This window comes from Furipterus horrens, unplaced genomic scaffold (assembly GCF_987537825.1).
Source record: "Furipterus horrens unplaced genomic scaffold, mFurHor1.1.pri manual_scaffold_5, whole genome shotgun sequence".
Taxonomy (NCBI): Eukaryota; Metazoa; Chordata; class Mammalia; order Chiroptera; family Furipteridae; genus Furipterus; species Furipterus horrens.
In genome coordinates, this window is record NW_028327175.1 from 138,011,369 (window position 1) to 138,032,453 (window position 21,085).

Below are 21,085 nucleotides of genomic sequence, written 5' to 3' on the forward strand. Positions count from 1 at the left end.
AAAATACATTTTGAAGAACATGAATTAAAAAGGAAAAAAATTATATTAACTAGCACATTTGCTATAATTAAAAAACAAAATATAGTTTCGTATTATTTTATTAGTATTTATAAAATAAAAACAACTTATGAAAATATTTCCCTTTTCAAGATAAACTACAATCTTTGCAAAAAATACACACCCATAATTGTTACAATACATATCCTTGTATATAACTTGTACATTATAAAACTGTTTATGAATCACACCCCATAAAAGTTGGGAGAAGAAACATTTTCTCCATCCTTGGTCATATATTGTGACATTCAAGTACTAAAACCACACTGTTGAAATAAAACATCTCTAGTTTATAGGCCCAAAGGGATTTAACTTTCAAGGCCTCATAAGTTCTTTTATCGAGCAAGGTAAAGAACCAGGAGAGGGTTCCCTGAGAGTTAATCTACCTTAGGTTAGGTCAAGCAGTGGTTTACTTTCCATACTTTCTCATAGAACTAAGGGGGAGAAGAAAGCCATGGAAATCCATCTTGGGCAAGTCCTCTCCCCAGCATCTCTATCTATGTAGTGTGGCTCCTCCTACAAGAGCTCTAAATGCTCTGATTCTATAATTATCTAAGATGCTTGCAAAATGATGCTTTTGCAACTTTAAACTCCAATATTGTGAATTAGGCTAAAGTTATGATAATGTGATTCCCCTAAATAGATGTGATTTAGGATTTGTCAGATGGGAAGCATTTGGGATGATCATTTAGCCAAAAATTTCCTCTTGGAACTATTAAGAGAAGATCCTTTCTTACTAAGACATAAAGCTTAGAAGCCAGGTTCCTTCTTACTTTGGAAGAATTGTGATGAAAGGGTGGGAAAGAACCTATAATTTTTCAAATTTGGAGGCTTAAGATAGTTATAGATATTAGGTCTGACAAAGAGTTGTAAACCATTATAGTTTTACCAACAAAGGGTTCATTGTGACAAAAATCATCTGTATGTATTCCCCCACTTCCTGATTAAATTCCCAAGCTTTCCTAAATATTCAGCTCCCTCTTTAACTGCAAAGCATTGACCTGATTAAGTTACAGATATAAAATTTGTTGTTTGAATTCATGATGTTAATATCATGGTGTAGCACTGACATTTAATATCATACTGATATACTAGAATTCAATAGTGATCTTTTTTCTATTCAAGAAACTATTAAAGTCAACCAACCATGGAATTCACAGGTCTTTACATTTAACATATAACATTATGCATTATTACATATAATTCCAAAAGGGAAAAAGACTGTAAAAATAAGTTTAATAGGATTACTATACTTTTAAAAATTGTTTTAAAAATATATATTCCAAAGTCCTCTAAGTATTTGGTTTAAAGGGTAAGGGAGGTATCTATTAAGGTGAAACAATGGCTTTTGTAAGTTAAAAAGGTAAAATCTTGGCAATTTCAAATGGTTCAATCTAATAAAACCCTGAGAAAATTTTATTTGGCATCACACTATAAATTCAAAGGGAATTTATAGAAAAAAGAAAATCACATTTTTAGTGAGGGGAAAACACTTTAGAATGGAAATGTACACATTGGCCATGCCAAGATTTCTCTCTTACAATTAAAAAAATAAAAGAAAATAAAAACTTAGTGCATTTTCCAAAAAAAAAAAAAAAGACAGTTATAGAATGATAGTTACAGTTGTTAATGCCACTGAAAGAGAAACTATTACTCAAATTTGGTGACTTAAAGACTTTTCAAAAGTTTACATATAAAAATGAAAAGGCACAAATGTGGCTTAAAAGAATGGTAATCACTTATAAAAGCCTTGAAAATAAGGCTAATTCATTTGTATTATTAACACCATTAAGTAGGCACTTATTCCAAGTTTCAGCTTTGGCCTCCTAAATAGAAGTATGTTTCAAATGAATTTTCAACACAATACTAATCATAACTTATTGCCAGTAAGTTTCTTAGCCTCTACACTGCTAAAAGAGTATCTAAAATTTCCTCCCCACCTATATTCCATCGTTACCAAAAATACACTATTAAAAAATTACATATATTTATATTAGAGTCATAAAAATTTTTGCAGTGTTTAACTAATGAGTTGTCTGTCCTCTTACCAATGCTACCCCAACAAACAACAAACCAAAACAACAAAAAAATAAAATCACTACACCAAACCGACAGGCTATGCTTCACTGAAGACATAAGCATATTTAAAAATGGTGCTTTAGCTATAAAATTTATTAAACACAATCAATGAAGTAAAGTAGATTTTCCAGGTATGTTAGAATTGGGTAATGATGTACTTGTAAAAAAATACACATTTCATCAATTATGCTTCATTTGGAACTCTGGCACAATTTACGAATGGCCGCTCCAGCACTACTGGCTACTACACAGAGTGCACCACCCACTGTCCACCATGTTGGTACATCATTAAGGAAAATAATCTGAAAGATAAAAGCAAAAACCACATCCATAGTCCTCATTAGTGCGACTAGCCCTGCTCTTTCTATTTGAAGGGCTTTGGTGAGAAATACCTGACCCCCCAAACCAAACAGCCCAATTAGTATGAGAAAGAGCCTATCCAGCCCACAGTGTGGTAGACTCCATTCTCCTAATATAAAGAGGACAATGGAGCTCTCCGCGAGGCCAACCACGACATAATACCAAATGGTCAAAAAGTAGTCCACAGATTTCCCCATTTTCCTGAGGATAACTAGAGTAAAGGCAGCAAACACGGCATATCCAACTGATGCGAAGGTGCCCTTCAGGCGATCTGAATAGTTCTTCTCCATCATCGCAGGGTCGGGACCAAACAAGAACGGTGGCCGCACAATGAGGACTACTCCGATGATGGTGATTGCAGTGAAGAGAGCATCCCAAAGGGTATATTTTTCCTTGAGAAGTATACAAGCAAATATAGACGTAAACACTGGACAGCTAAACGAGATGACGGTGGCATCAGCAAGGGATGTTGCCTGGTAAGCATAGTATAAAAGGATCATGGCACTAGAACCGAGGACTCCTCTGAGAACGAGGAAGATTCGTTGATCTTTTGGGCCTATAAACCCAGTTCTGTAAATTCAAATGAAGGAATGCATATTAAACAAACTTGGTATTTGTTTTTAAATTACAATTTTAACAAAGTATTATTTTAGAAGTTTTAATTGTCAAAAATAAGGGAATAGCTAGTTAAATATGATAATGTCCATAACTATTATATACCTTTAAAAGATGTTTTCTAAGTATAGCTAATGATAGTAAAGTGTTCACAGTATAAGCAAATATAAAAGAATTACATAAATAGTATCATTATAATTCAGTAAATATATGTCTTTTTCCTTATGTTAGATATTTTTCCCATGTTTGTCTATACACACACACATACACATACACACACATACTTGCAAAAAAAGACAAAGAAAAATAAAATGTTCATTGTGGCTACAGCTTATTCTAGTACAGATAATTTTCCTTTATGTTTATTTTCCCCAAATTTTCTACCAAATATATAAATATATGAAAATGTGTTATTTTGATAATAAATAGTATTTTTCAAGATTTAGCTGCCCTATAAATGAAAACTTGGTCCTAGATAGTGAGCATTCCCAATCTTATGAGTTTTTCTATAGAAGCTAAAGCAATACTACATTTTGTTTTGCCATTTAATGTGAGGCAACTTTCCATTGTTCTCATTAGGAAGAGTTAAAAAACACTGAAAAAGAACCTGTAGCATTCAGATAAGTATAACTGCTACTGAAAATTTTTTGATTTAAATAATTACTAAACAGAGTGCTGTGTAAGTTCCTAACTGGCGCAGCTTGCTGATCTGTGCCAGGGCTGGACATCTTTAGGGCAGCATCTAAGCCCAACATGGAGACTTTGGGACTCTGGGGTTAGAAATAAAAGTGTGGTCATCTTTGGTCCATACTTGGAGAAGTCAGGAGTCTTCCATGATAGTGAAACATAAAATGGGTCAAAACAGATTAGTACCAAAGATTTAAGAAAATTCTAGCCCTGGACAGGAAGCTCGATTGGTTAGAGCATTGTCCCCATATGACAAGATTTGGATTAGATCTCTAGTCAAGGCATACACAAGAAGCAACCAATGAATGCATAAATAAGTGGAACAACAAATCATTGTTTCTTTCTCTTAAATCTAGTGACTTCCCCCGGATATACTTCCATTCCAAAATGGGGAAAATGATTGTGTTAGTTATCAGTGGTCTGTGGCCACACTTAGAAATTTCTAGTCTTACCATCATTTCCTAAAATATTGTGACTTATCCACACTTAAACAGGAATTTCTGACAATATTGACCTTACCAGATTTTCATCTTTTTCATGAAATCCTCAATATACAAAGTGAAAATTCTAAGCTAATATACAGTGTTAAAGATATAAGGAGACTTTGGTGGCAAGCGACTAAAGCTTGTAATTTGGAATTTAAACATCTTTGCCCAAAGAGACAAAGAACCAGGCAGCTGCCAGGAACCCAACTGGTCTTTTCTCCCAGGGTTCAAAGTACACAGGGGTTTGTAGAGGTTAAAACAGTGTGGGGAGGATGTGTGTGTGTGTGTGTGGGGGGGTCCATATGAAAGGGGAAAAGAGGCGGGGTGAGATCAGTGAGGATGGGAAGTAATCTTTACATATTGTTACATTATATGAAGTGCTCTGAACTACAATAAATTTCCTTTGATCTTCGCAACCACAAGAAAGGGTAGAGGACAAAGAATATCATTCCCTCCAGTTCACAGCTGAGGACACTGAATATGAAAGTAGTTAAAAAGGCCCTCCTCAAGATTACTTTTCCCCTTTCCAACGTTACCCTAGGGGTATGACCTAAATATTATTACTGTAGCCTCCTCTCTGCCCTGGTAGCAGAGCAATCTGGTCTATATAAAGTAACCTCTGACACTAGGAGACACTACCACTTCCTCTTGTTTTCTTTTTTCTTCCAAATACTAGTTATGCCCAAACAAAGACAGGAGTGTGGTACAAGATGGGTAGAATTATACAGTAAAGTTTTGTTCTCAAAATGAGGAGTGGAGAATAACTGAATCTCTTTCTCCCCCTTTGTTGGGCATGTTGTTTGTGCTTATGAGCATCTTCTTTAGATGGGATCCTTGTGACTTTTCATTAATTAGAGTCAAAGGGTGTAGGGACTGGTAAATCTGAGAGGGATTAAGTAGATTCTATAGAATATAAATTTGAGCAGGTCAAAAGATTTACAACCATTTATTAATATCGTCTACTTTGCAGTTAATAAATACTTACTTTCTGTATATTAAGCAAGGGATAACGACTAACATTTGGAACACACATCGGAATGCACTAATTTCTACAGCATGGATGTCTTGCACTTTTTTAACAAATAAAGAGCCCACTGAGAAAAGGAAGGCAGACAATAATGTGTAAAACAAGCCAATTCCAGGACAGGGTGCTTTCTTCTTGGCTTCTGAAAAAGATTAAATTCTGGTTAGTCCTTGCTTCCAACTGTATGTTTTATCATTTTCACTTAGAAATTGAGAAAAATGGGAGTGTTTATAGCTAACAAGCTACAAATATTACCTCCTAAGCATATCCATTTTTTGTATCTGAAACATTTTTCCCACCAAGAAGAATGAAGAACCATAAGATGAAGGAAATAATTTAAACCTGCTTTGACCTGACTGGTGTGGTTCAGTGGGTTGGGTGTCATCCTGCGAAATGAAAGGTCACCAGTTCCTGGGTTGGGGGCTGGTGAGAGGCAACCCTCTGATGTTTCCTCCGTCTCTTTCTCCCTCCCTTCCCATCTCTTTAAAAATAAGAAAGTAAAATCTTTTTTAAAAATAAGTAATCCATTTTTTTAAAAATACAGTTTCACCCTATAAAATGGATTTTCTCTGGCTCATTGATCATCCCTCACCCATAAGTCAAAAAGAATTGAAATGCTTGCCAAGACAGGAAGTGAAATTTTTAAGAAATGCATGTCAAGATGGCTAGAAAAAAATTGCTTCCAAATGATATTTTGTATCATCTCACTGGTGAATTGGGCCTTATAAAGAAAGTGTTCTTTTCTAGAAAACAGTTTATACCTATGTTCTATGGCCACTTGTTAATTATCTGACTTCCCTCATAGGCCTGTGAGCTCATCCAGGGCTGGGACCTCAGCTGTCTTGTTCATGCCTGAATAAATATTTGCTGAATAAAAGAATATGAGAATTTCATGGAAAGATGCAGACTGTGAATCCACTGGCAGCAGCAGGATCTAGGAAGGCTCTCTGTTTTGTTATTTTGAACCATTAGTCAAATCTTTTAACTTTTCGTGGTTTTTGACTTATCTTCCATTTAAAGCATAAACTCTGAGGGCAGGGGCTGGGTTACCACCCCTTCTGACCTCAAAGTGCTCTTTAAATACATTTTAAAATTAGTTAACCATCTAATACCAACTTTCTGGCTTGATCTGAACCAGGAAATGGCTGCTTTCTCCAGGCCACAAGTATTCAATTTATTAATGACAGTCTGTATGAGCATTAAACTTTTGTTTAGCCACTTGCTCTGTCTTCCTTGCCTAAGACAGGAGCAGAGCCAGCTTTCTATCTCACCTCCTGGCATTCAGAGGGGAGTCAGATGGAGTAGGCTGAGCAGAGAACTCCCTAAAAGGCCACACACTGAAGAATATATTCTTTTTTATTTTATTTTTATTTTATTTTTTAACTGATACATAAAAAAAGGAGAGAATGAGAAGTAAACACTACTAGCTCTCATGAGCTAAGAGCACAGCAGAGCTAAAGGATGTGTGGGCACATGCAATTTGTAGTAAAACCAGGATTATCATTCCTATATAGGAATTTACAATGTGTTATTCTGCTACAGAGCAGTATTGCATAATGATGTGTGTGTTTTTACATGTCATTCCCTTATAAATACAACAACACCAGGTGATATATTTCAGTATATTAATGTTCGCTAGATACCTTTGCCCACAAGTGACACTTTACAAATTAGGACAAATGTGTGATGATGCATTCTTTCTAGTGACATTCTACGGCCTGATCTTTGTAGTCAAAGAGGCCATTCTGGTCAGAGGCTTCCACCTCTTTCTGTTCTAAGAGGCTTCCACCTCTTCCTGTAAGCTGAAGAGAATGATTCTGAATTGGGAATTGTCATGTTACAGGTTATAAGTTGTAAGTGCCAGAATCCTCCACATTCTGTTCTATAATTATGTGCTCAGATATTGCAGAAACCAACTGCACATACCCACCAAGCCCATGAGAAGGAAGCTTTAGAAGACTTCTAAGTTAAGCACCACTAAATACATATTTGGCTGTGGTCAGCCTTAGAATTTAGCTTCTGAAATTTCAGAATTCAGGTCCAAATAAAATAATTTTTCTTAAAAGAAACCCAACTCATACATAGAACCTACACCCTCAGACAGAACAGAATGAGAAGACCAAGGACAGAAAACATTTCCCTGGTCTACATTTCAAGGATCTTCTCCAACCTAAACTTTTCAACTTTTCTCCAGCAATATTTTAACATGCTATTTTAACTCTTTCAGAACTTGATTTCACATGCCTGGCTCTGATGACCTTTTCCTTAAAACACATACAGCCACATATTTTCTTGCCTATAAACACGTAAGGTTCATGCTTCCTGACTGGGACAGGACAGTTGTTATAAGGCCTAACTGAACTTACTTGTTAAGGAAGGTGAGAACTAGTTCTACACACACAAACCTCACTCTCTTACTGAATAATAATTTCAATTTTCCCTGCCAATGGAGATGAGCAAGAGAGTAGCGTAATCCAAAGGCATTTGTTTATGCAATATGCTTCCATGTTCCATTTCCCGCTACAACTATATCTAATAATTTGATAACTCTAAGTAATTCAAATTAATTGGCCATAGTGCAATTTCCTGAGTTGGAAGAAAACAGAAGAGTCGCTCGGTTTCTCTAATCTCTGCTTTAAACTCGTGATTTGCGCCTTGTTTGGGAATTAGAACCAACTAGTAACTTTTAAAACTTTAATTCCAAGCCCTATCCTAGACCCATTGAAACAGGGTCTCTGTAAACTGTTAAAAGCTCTACTGGTGTGAGAATCACCGCTTCACTAAAGAAGTCATTCCTTCCAGAGGGATATAAGGCACAGACCTAAGACAGCTTCTTCTGTTTCAGTCTAAGATCCACAATGTCCCTCGAGAAAAGAAATAGATGTCTTAGGGTAGCTGTATGCTGTCTGTTAATGTATCAAAAATGGTGAACAGCTTCAACCTGAACTTGAAAATGAGCTTTGTTGAGATAATCAATTAATTCAAGAAGGTAAAATCATACTGTCACAAAGGTCAATGACAACAGTACTGTGGTTTCAAGTGTTTCTGTGGCAGTCCTGTTTTTGGAATATTTTCTGTTCACCTTTTAATAACTACTTCTAAGTCTTATTGCTGGAAACTTTCTTTGAAGTTACAAGACCCCACAAGATTCTTAAGTGCAATCACTTAAATTGGTTTGTCATTTTGCTTCCTCTTCAGTTCAAAAACAGGGAAAACATTTATATGTTTGCAATGACTAACTCAACATTCCACCGGAATGACATTTAGTCATAGGATGATAAGGTGAAACTGACTTCTTCATGGGCTGCACACTTGGTCAACCCAGCTTATAGTAAACCCTACTCTAGTGGCTCTAGCCCATGCATAAATTATTAGAATTCTGATAATTTCTGTTAGCATTTAGGGCAAAATGGAGCAAGAGTCATCTTCCTGGGAGTTGTCTCTCTAAACTGGAGTAAGCGCATAAAGGGGTGGGGGTAACAGGCATGGAAATCCTGAGTCCCACTTAAGGGAGGCAACCCCAAGCTTGAGGTGGTGCAGGCTCTGTAACTTTGTCTGGAAAGGACATCTGCCTATTACCTTCTTCTTCCAGGAAACTGCTCCAGGTGGGTGGTGGAGTTCAAGGAGAAATGTGCTTGAGGCTAGCAGAAAGGGCCCTATGCTGGTACTGCAGGGACCTGTGCCTTGTCTGACGTACACAGGCCAGATCTTTAGAAAAACAAAACAAAAAAAGCTCAAAGCCCTCACCTTCCTGGGCCTCACTCCTCCCGCCCGTATCTTTTTTCTTTCTCTTTTTTTATTTTTTATTGTATTTTTCCATTACCATTTGTCCCCCTACCTACTAGCCCCCCCCCGCCCCCCCGCAACCACCATACTGTTGTCCAGGGCCCTGAGTCCTTTTTCCTTTTTGCTCAGGGCCTCACTTTTCTCATTTGTCAAAGTAAGACGTTGAACAAGATCAACGGTTTTCACATGGGGTCCTTGGCTTTGGGGACGGGTCCGTGAACCCCTTAACCACGTAAGATTGTGTCTCTGCCTTCTTGTGCATCAGTTGCTAAAAAGTCCTCCTAACCCAAAAAGGTCAAGAACTAGTGATCCCACTCAATCAACTTCCTCTTGGGGAACAGTTTACCACTGAGATCACTTTTCATGGTTAGCGTCCCCGCTATGCACGGCAGGCTGTGGGATGGCCTTTCTCACTGACCCCCAACCTCCAACTGGAATCTGACTCCACGATCTTGCCCGCAACACTTTAATTATAGGAACAGTTTAGAATGCCAAAAGGGTCCCAAACAATCAGAAACTTTCTCCAGCCTTCGCACTGGTACTGGGGACTTCTGCTTTGCTGCCCCCAGGTGACAGCTCCAGGTTTTCTCGAGCTCTGGGCTGGCGAAGGTAGGGATCGTGGTCTGGTCCGCAATGCGCCCCTGGCCCATGGCTGCGAGGAGCCTCGTGCTGACACTCCCGACCAGCCCCCCCCCAAGGGCGAGACCCGCGCCAGTCCGCACCCCGCACTCACCAGGCTGCGCGCGAGAGGCGCACGGCGAGGAGCGGCACAGCCAGCACCAGCCGGAGTCCGCGTCCGGTGTTCCTACTGCCTCAGCGGCTGCCACCCCCTCACTCGCACCCGGGGGCGTGTCGTCTGTCAGCGGCACACTGGGCTCCTGCCTCTCGGCGGCCCCGGCACTTTCCAGGGGCCGCATCCTGCGGCCGGTGATCTCCCGGCGGCCGCACGGCGTCTGGCGCCGGCAGCCGCCGCTCCGTTGCCAAGCTCTTCCGGCGTGGCAGTGCGCCTGCGCGCGCGGCCCTCCGCCCCCTCCCAGGGAACGGGGCTTGTCCTCCGCTGCCCTCGCGTTCGGCTCCCCAGCCTCATGCGCAGCGGGAGGTCACCGCCTCCCTGGTGCGTGTGGTGGCTACAGCTGGCCGGAAGGCGTCCACCCCTCGGCTGCGGTCCCGCTAGCCTGGCCAGAGCTTTGGAGTCAGCTTTTGTAAGGCACAGAGCACTCCTTTCTGCAACTGCAGAGAGCGGTCCTGCGGCCTTCCCCTGGGCGGGTGTACCTTTATTGGTCGCTGTGACCACATGTTCGGCACCTCTGGGATACCCTGGGGACCTCGCCAAGCACTGTGCCTGTCTTTGAAGGATCAAGTGTTTTCCCGCCTCGTCTCATTGCCACCTTTCCAAGGAGGGTAGAATTGTACTGGCTTTAGGTTTTTTAAAGGGGGGGGGGGGTAGATTAGCACAAAACCGTTAGGAAAATATATACAAGACTGGGGCAGAACCCGTTCACACTCTGTAACAGTAAGCATTTATTATTGGTTCTTCCTTCCCTTCTTCCCTACCTCCCTTTCTTCCTTCCTTCCCTCCTTCCTTCCTTTTTGTTTTTAACGGAAACATCCTAATTCGATTAAATGTACGATTCCAATATTCTGATGTCATCACACTGATGAACTCAGATATATGGCATTTGCCCCAGGATTCACCAATAGCCTCTTTGTGTAATTCTTCTTTCATAGCTTTGCTTGCTTTAAATGTGAAAGGAGTGTCTGGGCCCTGGCCTGGTGCTTGAGTTGGTAGCATTGTTGTTCAGTGCACCAGAAGGTTGTGGGTTTGTGTGTTCAATCCCTAGTTGGCAACTGGGAATTGAACAGGAGGCAACCAATTGATGTTTCTCACATAGATGTTCCCTTTCTTTCTTTCTCTCAAGTCAATAAACATATCAAAAAAGAAAAGAATAAAAACAAGACAGTGTCTGGGCAAGGATTAACCTGTCTAAACTGTTCTAGGTGCAAAAGGGTTATCAAACAAGAGAGAAGGCCTTTCCTCAGATATTTGCACAAAGTGGTCCACAGCTTAAGAGTATTGGACTTGGAAGTCAGAAGTCCTGGGTTCTAGCCCTGATTATGTCACTGAGTGTGTGACTTGGGACAGTCACTGCTTTATTACTTGAAGCCTTAGTTACTTCATTTAATTAATAGAGGTAAAATGTTTCTCTTCCTATGCTGCAGTTTTTATACAAGTAAAATGTATTGGTGTGGGCAAAAGTACATCACCTGGAAAGCACTTTACTGGAAATCAAGGTGTATTTTTAACTAGGGTGAACATAAAATTTATTCTCCAAACTTGAACCTTTTTTTTTTAAGACTGAAAGGGGGAGCTCTTTTAAAAATTATTCAGAGTTAGCATAAACTGGGACTGTCCTAGGCAAACTGAGACAAATGGCCACCTGAATTCTAATTTGATTAACACATACATTTGCCTGTCTTAAAAAGAATTTAAGGCTGCTTATGAAAATATATGCTACTGATTTTGTTGTTGGTGGTGGTGTGGTGGTGTTTTAGTGGACAAATTATAGGGAGAGGGTGTGAAGGTGATCATGATTATGAAGCAAGAACCAAGAAGCATCTAGAAATCAAGTACAGTTTCACAACTACATTCTGAGATTTAGATGTGCAGAAAGTTTGAAGAGTCCCCCTCTTTGAATAGTAAAGATGGTGGCCAGGAATTGTAAGGAAGAAAGACTCAGGATGATTTGAGCAAGAAGTACCTTGACCACTTTACTTTCAACACCATCCTCAAAAAGGGAGAAGAGAAAGAAAAGAAAATGTGTACCACACCAATGTTGACTAATGTGACTAAAGGGTGATGGGATGATTTTAGTCTTGCAGTTTATGTCACTGTAACTTTCCTCCCCTCTGTTGCTGACCTTGATATATAAATGGTACAAGTCATATCATTCTTTCATCTTAGCTAAACAAACAAGGGCCATGAAAAAAAAAAAAAAAGCTACTAGTAAGAAAAGTATGAACCAAGCTAGTAGTAAGAAATGGCTCTGTTTGGGCTCCCCCTAGCAGGGATGTGGCAGGATTAAATTCTTCTTGGAGCATTGTTATTTCAAGGCTCTGATATCAATGACATTGAGCTGGTGAGAAGTGGATTTCTCCCATAATGTGAAGGATGGGGCAGAAAATCCTGACTGTGTGGGAGACCAGCTCAGAGCCCACTGCAGTGCTCTCGGTGACATTCTAACTCAAGCAAGGCAGAGGAAGCAGGGAGAAAAGATTGATTTTGAGGAACCTAGGAGATGGAATGGCCAGGATTTGTTGACCAGATGTGAAATTGCTTCTGTATGCAGAACCATGCAGTGTTCCAACTGAAACTTCTTCTTCTGAAGGAATTCAGTCCTCCAGTGAGAAACAAGCAGCTCTCACTATGATGCCAAGTAACCACAGTGGGGGTGGCACTCCCACTCTTCTGGTGCCAGGAAGCAAGAAGGAGGACAAAAGCAGAGGACAGGTGCATTCTGGTGGCCTCATTAACAAGTTACAAGTCCAGGATCCTCACCATCCCAGTGGTGGCAGATGGAGACCTCCAGGTACTTCAGGAGTTAGATTGCTGATTTCCATTACTGTTTGCATGTCAGGTATGCTCCTACGTGTGTTGTGTCATATAAGCCTTGAGAATGGTTTTCTTTCTTGAATTGCAGCTGCCTGATTTGAACTCTGATTGCTGAGGCATCCACTTCAAAAATGCATCCACTACAAAGACAGCTATCTGGATAAACACATGGCCAGCCGCAGGACTAGATAAAGAGCCAGGCCACCACCCCTACTGAAGCTCCTTTGTTTTAGAGATCTTGGTTGGTTTCAATAGCTAAAATCGTTTGGGCCACTTCCCCCACCCCCACCTTCTGGGTCCTTTAAATCCTACTGTTATGTTTTAAATTCACCAATAAAGAGTGAATCCAGAAACCCTGGGCCCCACTCTGGACCCCAATGAAAACAGAGCCCAAAGCCCTTGCACATGTGCTCTCTCTCTCCCTGAGACCTCACTGTATGGCCTCACATATAATTTCCAGGCCCTGTGAGTAATTAACCTTTATTTTTTTCAAAGTTTCCTTGTGGTTGTTACTGAAGGGTGTCTTGCAATTCTAATAAAAACCATAAGGGTGGAACCAGCTATGACATTATTTGTTGTAGGCTGAGACCAACACAAAACAGTGAGACCTTTGTAAATGAGAAACTCTTTCCTAGTGTGTATCTGATTCGTACTAGACTGGTATCTTGGTACTGACTTGAAAGGCTGTTTTTTTCCCCAAAAAATTTATTTTCTTACCTTTCAGCTAATGCAACTTACGACTTGGAAAATGGCAGTTTGTTCCAAGAAGTAAGGTCCAACACTGTGGAACATAAGATCATAATTCTAAATAACCTTGGCAAATGAAAGAAGGAAGAAGAAAGGGAGATGGATTAGCATAAATGTAGACTGATACATTGGCAAGGCAAAATAAACTGTTTGAGATTATAAGAATTCACTCAGAACTATAACAACAACAAAATGCCAGGGTTAATTCCTTTTTAAAAATTTAACATAGAATTACCATATGATTCAGCAAGTCCACTTCTGGATATATACCTAGAAGAATAGAAAACAAACTCAAACAAATAATTGTACACCCACGTGCAGCATTATTCACAATAGCCAAAAGGTGGAAAAAACCCGAATGTCTACCAACAGATGAAAGGATAAACAAAATGTGGTGTATACATACAATGAAATATTATTGAGTCTTAAAAAAGGAATGACATTCTGACACATGCTACAACATAGATAAACCTTGAAAACATTCTAAGTAGAATAAGCCAAACATAAAAGGACAAATGTTACATAATTCCACTTATACAAGGGACCTAGAATAGTCAAATTTTTTTTTTCTTCCAAATGTAATAGAAGAATAGTCAAATTCTTAGAGAAAGCACAATTATGGTTGCCAGGAAATAGCAAGGGGGAAGGAATGGGGAAGTCATTGTTTAATGGGTACAGAGTGTCACTTTGGGATGATGAAGGAATTCTGTAGATGGATGGTGGTGATGGTTGTACAGCAAAGTGAATTCACTTAATGCCACTGAACTTTACTTAAAAATGATAAATGTTGTGTTTGTATACATTTTACCATAATAAAAAAAAAAAAGGTTTTAACAAAATGACAAGGAAAACCCTTCTGAGAATATGCAACAGACAGCTAATAAACCAGCAAGGTAGATCCAAAGTTGAAGTAAACCAGAATCTTTATACAAACTGAGACATGCAAGATATTTTCCTCAGCACTGGCCATGCTCTCTCATCAGTTCTGGCAGATAATGATAGAGAGAGGATGTGGAGCATAAAATAAGGAAATAATAGGAGCACAGATGGTAATAGTGTGTTCCAAGCTTCTGAAACTTTTCCATCCAAGTATCGCTCATAGCACAAAAGTGTGAACTTTGAACTCTAAACTTTAATTTCTGGAAACAGAAATTAAGCCCTTTTCAGAAATGGGAAGCTTTTTTGAAGTCCTGTGTCTCACCTGGAAAATTTATGTCAATTTTCCATTCTATTCCATAATATATTTATCTCAATACCATTTTTCATGTACTCATTCAACTAATGTCTGCATGCCTGCACTGGTCCATTTACAATTCTTAGCAGTGGCAGAGTGGGGAACAATGGAGACTGAGCTGCATGTGGTCCTCACAGTGATGGGGTTGGGGATGATGGAGGAAGGAAAAATGATGCTACCATTACCTAGCTTTGTGCAAAGCCCATGGCCAGTGAGTTGTGTCTTTAGCTTCCTGTTCCCTCCTATTCTGACACACAGTCCTAGGAGTCAGAACACTGGGTTCTGTATGATTGCACAGGTCTGGACAAATCTGCTCAGCTCTCTCAACCTCCATCTTCTCAGCTTGGAAGTCATATGGCTGGATCTCCAAGCAACACTGTTGGGCGAAGACTTTCTCTAGTGATTCCTTGCTTTCCTACATTCATCTGTTCCCACGCTGCCAAAGGTGGCTCCCGTATAAATGATTCCTAGCACCCTGCAGAACCTGTATCCTCCTGTAGGAACTTGCTTTCTGTTTACAGATTCTCTGGGAGTGAGGGTGCCTGAACTTGAAACTTGGCCCTAAATGATAAAAGTGCAATATAATGCACTTTAATCCTGAATTTGTTATAATTTGGGATCTGGATTCTACCCAGTGCACAGTTTAATAATTACCATTTACTAAATGCTCAAAATATGCCAAGCACTATTAAACTTATCACTTCATTTAATTGTCAAGTGAGTTTGTTCAGGCAATTTGGGATAAGGATTAAAAAGCAAAGCTCTGGAGTTAAACTGCCTGGGATCCCATCCTGGCTGCCTTACCAACGGAGTGACTTCAGAAAAGTGACTTAGCCTCTCTGAACCTCTATTTTCAAGTCTATAGTAGAATCTAGCTGCTGTGAGAATGAAGTAAGAGAATTATGTAGAACACCAGATAGTAAGTACTCTAGAAAAAAAGAGGTGTGTTGTCAGTGCCCTCCGCAGTCCCTGGGATCTGTCTCTTGCTTTAACAGGGTTTGAACGGAAGAGACCCAGGGACACACCTTCTTCCAGCCTCTGACCACCCTCCAATTTCTTTTCTAGTCACCACCTTCAGAAACACCTCTGCCATCTTCAGCCTCCAAGACCAGCCAACATTCTTTTTTGACCTTAACTCATTGCCAAACCATGATCTCCCAGATTCATCAGAATTATTCCACCAAGGTGGCTGCGGTCAACTGCCTGGCCAACCTGCATCTACCTCTCTCTGGGCTTCTATTTTGACCGTGACAATGTGGCTCTGCAGGATGTGGGCCACTTCTTCCAAGAGTTTGCTGAGGAGAAGTGTGAGGGTGCCCAGCATCTCTTAAAGCTTAAAAACTAGTGCAGTGGCTGCATTCTCTTCCAGGACGTGGTGAGACCTTCCCAAGATGAGTGGGGTAAAACTCAGGATGCCATGGAAGTTGCCTTGGCAAGGGACCTGAACCAGGCCCTTTTGGACCTGCCTGCCCTGTGTTCTACCTGCACAGACCTTCATCTCTGTGACTTCCTGGAGAACCACTTCCTGGATAAGGAGGTGAAACTCATCAAGAAGGGGTGACCATCTGACTAACATCCACATGCTGGCCAGCCCCCAGGCTGGGCTGGGTGAATATCTCTCAGAAAGGCTCACCCTCAAGCATGACTAGTAGCCTTTGGGGCCCCTCTGCATTTCCTTGCTGTCTGGCTTTTGCCTGAGGCTCTCCCTGAAACCACTAGGCATCCTTTTAACCACCCTGGAGCCCTCTCCACGCATTGGACCAAATGGAAACAATAAAGCTTTTTGCAGCCAAAAAAAGCTGTGCATTCTCTTATCCTCCCTTTACAGATGAGAAAATCGAGGCTCAGAGGTGTTAAACAACTTGCCAAAGTCACACTGATTGATTAGAGCAGAGATAGGATTGGAACCCAGGAATGTCAGAAGTCAAAATCATGGCCTAGATTACTCTACTCATCCAGAGGACTTGATTACCAGGAGTGCTGGTTTCTGAGAGGACCTCCTTAGTTTTTCTCACAATACACCCTGACTTGGACCTTAAGGCCATTGCTATGGCAATATTCTATGACTACTTGCTACAAAACAGTGCTATTGTGTAGTCTGCATTAGGCTTATGCGTATGTTGTAGCATCTTAACTTTCTTGGAGTAAATGCTATGAAACAAGGAAGAGAAGCAATATTTATAATCCTATTAACAGAAGTCAACCTTTTTCCTTGTCTGTTATGAAAACAGTCATGCACCAGTGTTCACAGCTCTGATCTCTGTTTACCGTGCTTCTGTTGTCTAAAGCTGGAGAGGATAGGGAGGGTTTATAGGCAATTGGCCAAGTGAGTAGGTACCTCAAATAACACAGGCCTGATTTTAGTCCCTTCCTAGATCTTCTGCCTGTACTATTCCATTTTCCCTTCACTCTCTTGCTGTCTGCTCCGTTTCTCTTTCCCCATTACCAAAGTTGATCTTTTTCCAACTTTCATGCTGTCAAACAAAAAGGGGAAAATATTAATTTTCATAGTATGAGACCTCAAAGAGGAAGAAGACGAAGTGTCAGTGAGTAGAGAATTCCAAACACAAACACACACACACACACACACACACACACACACACACACACACACTGTTCTTGGCTACCACAACCAAATCAGAGCCGGCATTAGTCTTCTTTTTTTTAAATATATTTTTAAAAATTATAGTTGATGTGCAATATTATATTAGTTTTAGGTGTACAGCCCACAATTAGACATTTCTATAACTTACAAAGTGATTACCCTGATTAATCTAGTGCCGATCTGACACCATACACAGTTATTACAATATCATTAACTATATCCCCTATGCTCTACTTTATACGTGCTCAGCTATTCTGTACCTGCCAATTTGTACTTCTAAATCCCTTCACCTTTTTCACCTATTCCCCCAAACCCCATCCCATCTGGCAACCCTCAAAACTTCCTCAGTACCTATGTGTCTATTTCTGTTCTTGCTTGTTTGTTTGTTTTTTAGATTCCACGTATAAGTGAAATCATCTGGCATGTGTCTTTCTCTGTGTAGGCCCTTTAAGAGGAATACCTGGGACTCCAGAAGCCCTGTCTCACTTGACCACAATCCCCACTGGCTTTTATGGCCAGAAGTTATGGGGACTTCTCTTCCTGGCCCTAGAAACCTGGGCTTGGGACCTGGTGTGGGGCTGAGACCCCTGACTCCTCAGGAAAGACCTCCACAGCTGGAGATATCCCTCCTGATTTCTATCCACCACATAGGGCTATAGGACCAGCCCATGCCACATCTCTAGTCCTCCTACCAATCTCAATGTGGCTTCTTCTTTAATTCCCTAGTGGAAGGACTTTCATTCAGTCAGATTTCAGGTGGTTCTGAATGATGATTGTTCTGTAGTTTAGTTGTAATTTTAATGTGATTGTGGGAGGTTCCAAGTACTGCATTTATCTACACCTCCATCTTGACCAGGGGCACCAGCACTACTCTTCTAAAGCAGCAGCCGTTTGACCTTCAGTGGTGGTGAGGACAGAAAGTACTCAAGAAGTTCCATTTTATACAAATCCAAGTACATTTCCTTAACCTTTCTACTTGCTCAATACATTCTTTTTAAATTATAGGACTAGGTTTTGAAGTTTTATGCACTATTTAAGACATGATAAATATTTTAACAGTCCAAAGGATATACTATGAATAATGAAATCTTTTTTTCTCCTTCCCCAACCCCACTACTTAGAGCCAATCACTATAAACAATTTCTGTTCTTAACTCTTTGGGTGGTTGCCATTACACTCTTATACACTCTTAGGTCTCTAGTTAATGATTTATCAACTCTAGATGATTTCTTTTATTCTGCTTTGGAAAATGAAGAATTTTAGTGCCTTTTACCACCTCCTACTTTTCTTTGTTCCTGTCATATCTTCTTGATCAACTGGTTTCTGAACAAGGTGGAAACATGTTTAATGTTAGGATAATAATGGTTGCCTTTTGTCAAGTCCTTATTCTTGCTAGAAGGGTAATGTGCTAACGTATGATATATGATCATTTCTTTAATCTTCATGTCCATACTAGTAAATAGGCACTACCCCCATTTTACAAGTAAGGAAATTGAAGTTTTAGCTAGATATGTAACTTGCTCAAAGTCTTTTAGTTAATAACTGGCACAGCTAGATTTAACCTGGACTTTCTAACACTCAAGCCCACTTTCTTTTTTAATACTCACCCAAGGCCTTTTTTTTTTTTTCATTGCTTTTAGAGAGAGAAGAAGGGAGAAAGAAGAGCATCGATGTGAGAATGAAGCACCAATCAGTTGCCTCCCATACACTCCTGGGCCAGGGATCAAACAAGCAACCTAGGTATGCACCCTGTGAGAAATGCTCACAATTAAACACCGGGACACAGGACTTGAGCAGCAAAGCGAGGCATTTATTCACGAGTCTGCAGAGTCGGGTGCACCCTCAGCCAGGGGCATGTGCGCCCACAAAATAGAGCTGGCTGTTTTTATCCTAACATGAGTAAAAAAAACCCTTTTCCCTTCCCCCTCCTCCTTCTCTGTTTTTCCATGCTGGATACTCTGGAGTTACAATCTAATGCTATTAGCTAAATTAACTGAAGGTAGTGATTAACTAAGGGTGATCTGGTTATAGGTCTGTCTCCAGCTCTCTCTCTGAAATTTCCCTATCTTGTTTGTTACATTGTCCCATTTCCCGGAGTTTGGTGATGAATATCCCCCCCCACCCCCCCCACCCCCCACCCCCGCTTTTAATTCAAATATCCTTTGTTCTCAGAAGCATCTGTGCTGAGCTGCGGAATGCCCCTTTCCTGATTTGTGAATATGGTAATACTGTTAACTGGCTCAGAGACCCTCTAATTACATTTGTCCTTTGCTGCTAATTATTTTCTACTGGTTTCAGAGTCACCAATTTCTCTGCTCCTTACAACCCTGACCAAGAATCGAACCTGCAATCTTTTGATTACAGGACAACACTCCAGTCAACTGAGCCACACCAGCCAGGACCAAGCCCACACTCTTAATCAATACTGCCCTAGAACAACAAGTGCCTTAAGGCCAGTCTAGTTCTGCCAAGGTATTTCCTTTTTTCTTCCTGCAAGTTGTGTGTGTGAGTGTCTGCATTTATAATATTCAGAAATAAAACATATGGCAGTTATGACAGGAATATCTTAAAGAATGGGAGAGGGGAAAATGGAAAGTCACACAGTTCATCATAGATACATTTGTTATTTTGTTCAAAATAATCAATTAGCTTTTAAAGAGATTAAAAACTAAGGGAAAACATTTATATACATATTCAAATATTTACTGTTTCTGGCACTTTTTATTCCTTAGTGTATATCTAAGCCTCTATGTGATATCATATAGAGGAATTTTAAAAACCATTTCTTGTGGAGTGATCTGCTGGCAACTGATTCTTTCAGTCTTGAAATATGTCTTTCAGTTTAAAATATGTCTTTATTTCTCTTCTGTGTTTAAGGAATGTTTTTATTGGATATTCAATTATAGGTTGATAGTTTTCCTCTCAACCCTTTAAAGATCTTGTTCCATTTTCTTCTGGCTTGTATCATCTCTGAGTAGACGTCAATGATTTTCTTATCTGTTCCCTTGTTTTCTCTGGCAACTTTTTATCATTGATTTTCATCAATTTGTGTTTATGTAATTTAGTTTCCTCTGTGTTTATCCTGCTTGAAGTTCATTTTGCTTCTTGAATCTCTGGGTTTATATTATCATCAAATATGGAAAAGTTAGAAGCCATTATTTTCTCAAATATTTTCTTTTGTCTCCCTGCTATACTAATTCCCTAATTTTTGAGGCTCCAATTATACAAATATTAGATTGCTTAATTTTGTTTTATAGATCACTAATACTCTATTCATTTGTTTGTTCTCTGTGCTTTTGTTTGGACAGTTTTTATTTCCTGATTCCAAACCCACTTTTCTTTGTTTTGTAGTGTTGAATTTTCTGTCAAGTCCATCCAATTAATTTTTTATTTCAAGTATTATATTTTATTTTTTATGTTCACCTAAAGACTTTTTTATTTTTTCATTGCTTTTAGAGAGAGAGAATGGTAACGAGGATGGGAGAGAGAGTGAGAGAAACATTGATGTGAGAGAGAAAAACTGACAGGTTGCCTCCCATTTGTGCCCAGACCAGGAATCAGACTGCAACCTAGGTATGTGCCCTGACTGGGAATCACAACCCTTAGGTTACAGGCTGACACTCCCACCATGATGTATTGTATTTTCAATTCTAGAAGTTCCATTTGGATCTTTTTCACAGTTTCTCTTTTTCTCCTCGTTGATTTCTCTTTTTTTTTTTTTTAAGTCTTTGGACATTTATAACAACAGTTTTAAGAGTCCTAATCTGCTAATTTCATGATCTCATTAACTTTTGAT

At 39.8% G+C, this 21,085-nt stretch overlaps 1 protein-coding gene across 1 annotated transcript; it reads right to left on the reverse strand.

Annotated features, from left to right (window-relative positions):
- Window positions 1-2,208: 2,208 nt before the first annotated feature.
- On the reverse strand, window positions 2,209-10,080 carry SLC35G1 (solute carrier family 35 member G1). The gene is made up of 3 exons (XM_090277948.1): window positions 9,827-10,080; window positions 5,269-5,449; window positions 2,209-3,066 (listed from the first exon to the last, which is right to left on the reverse strand). The coding sequence occupies exons 1-3, from the start codon at window positions 10,008-10,010 to the stop codon at window positions 2,328-2,330; spliced, it is 1,104 nt and encodes a 367-aa protein (XP_090134074.1). The 5' UTR covers window positions 10,011-10,080; the 3' UTR covers window positions 2,209-2,327.
- Between the last annotated feature and the right edge of the window lie 11,005 nt (window positions 10,081-21,085).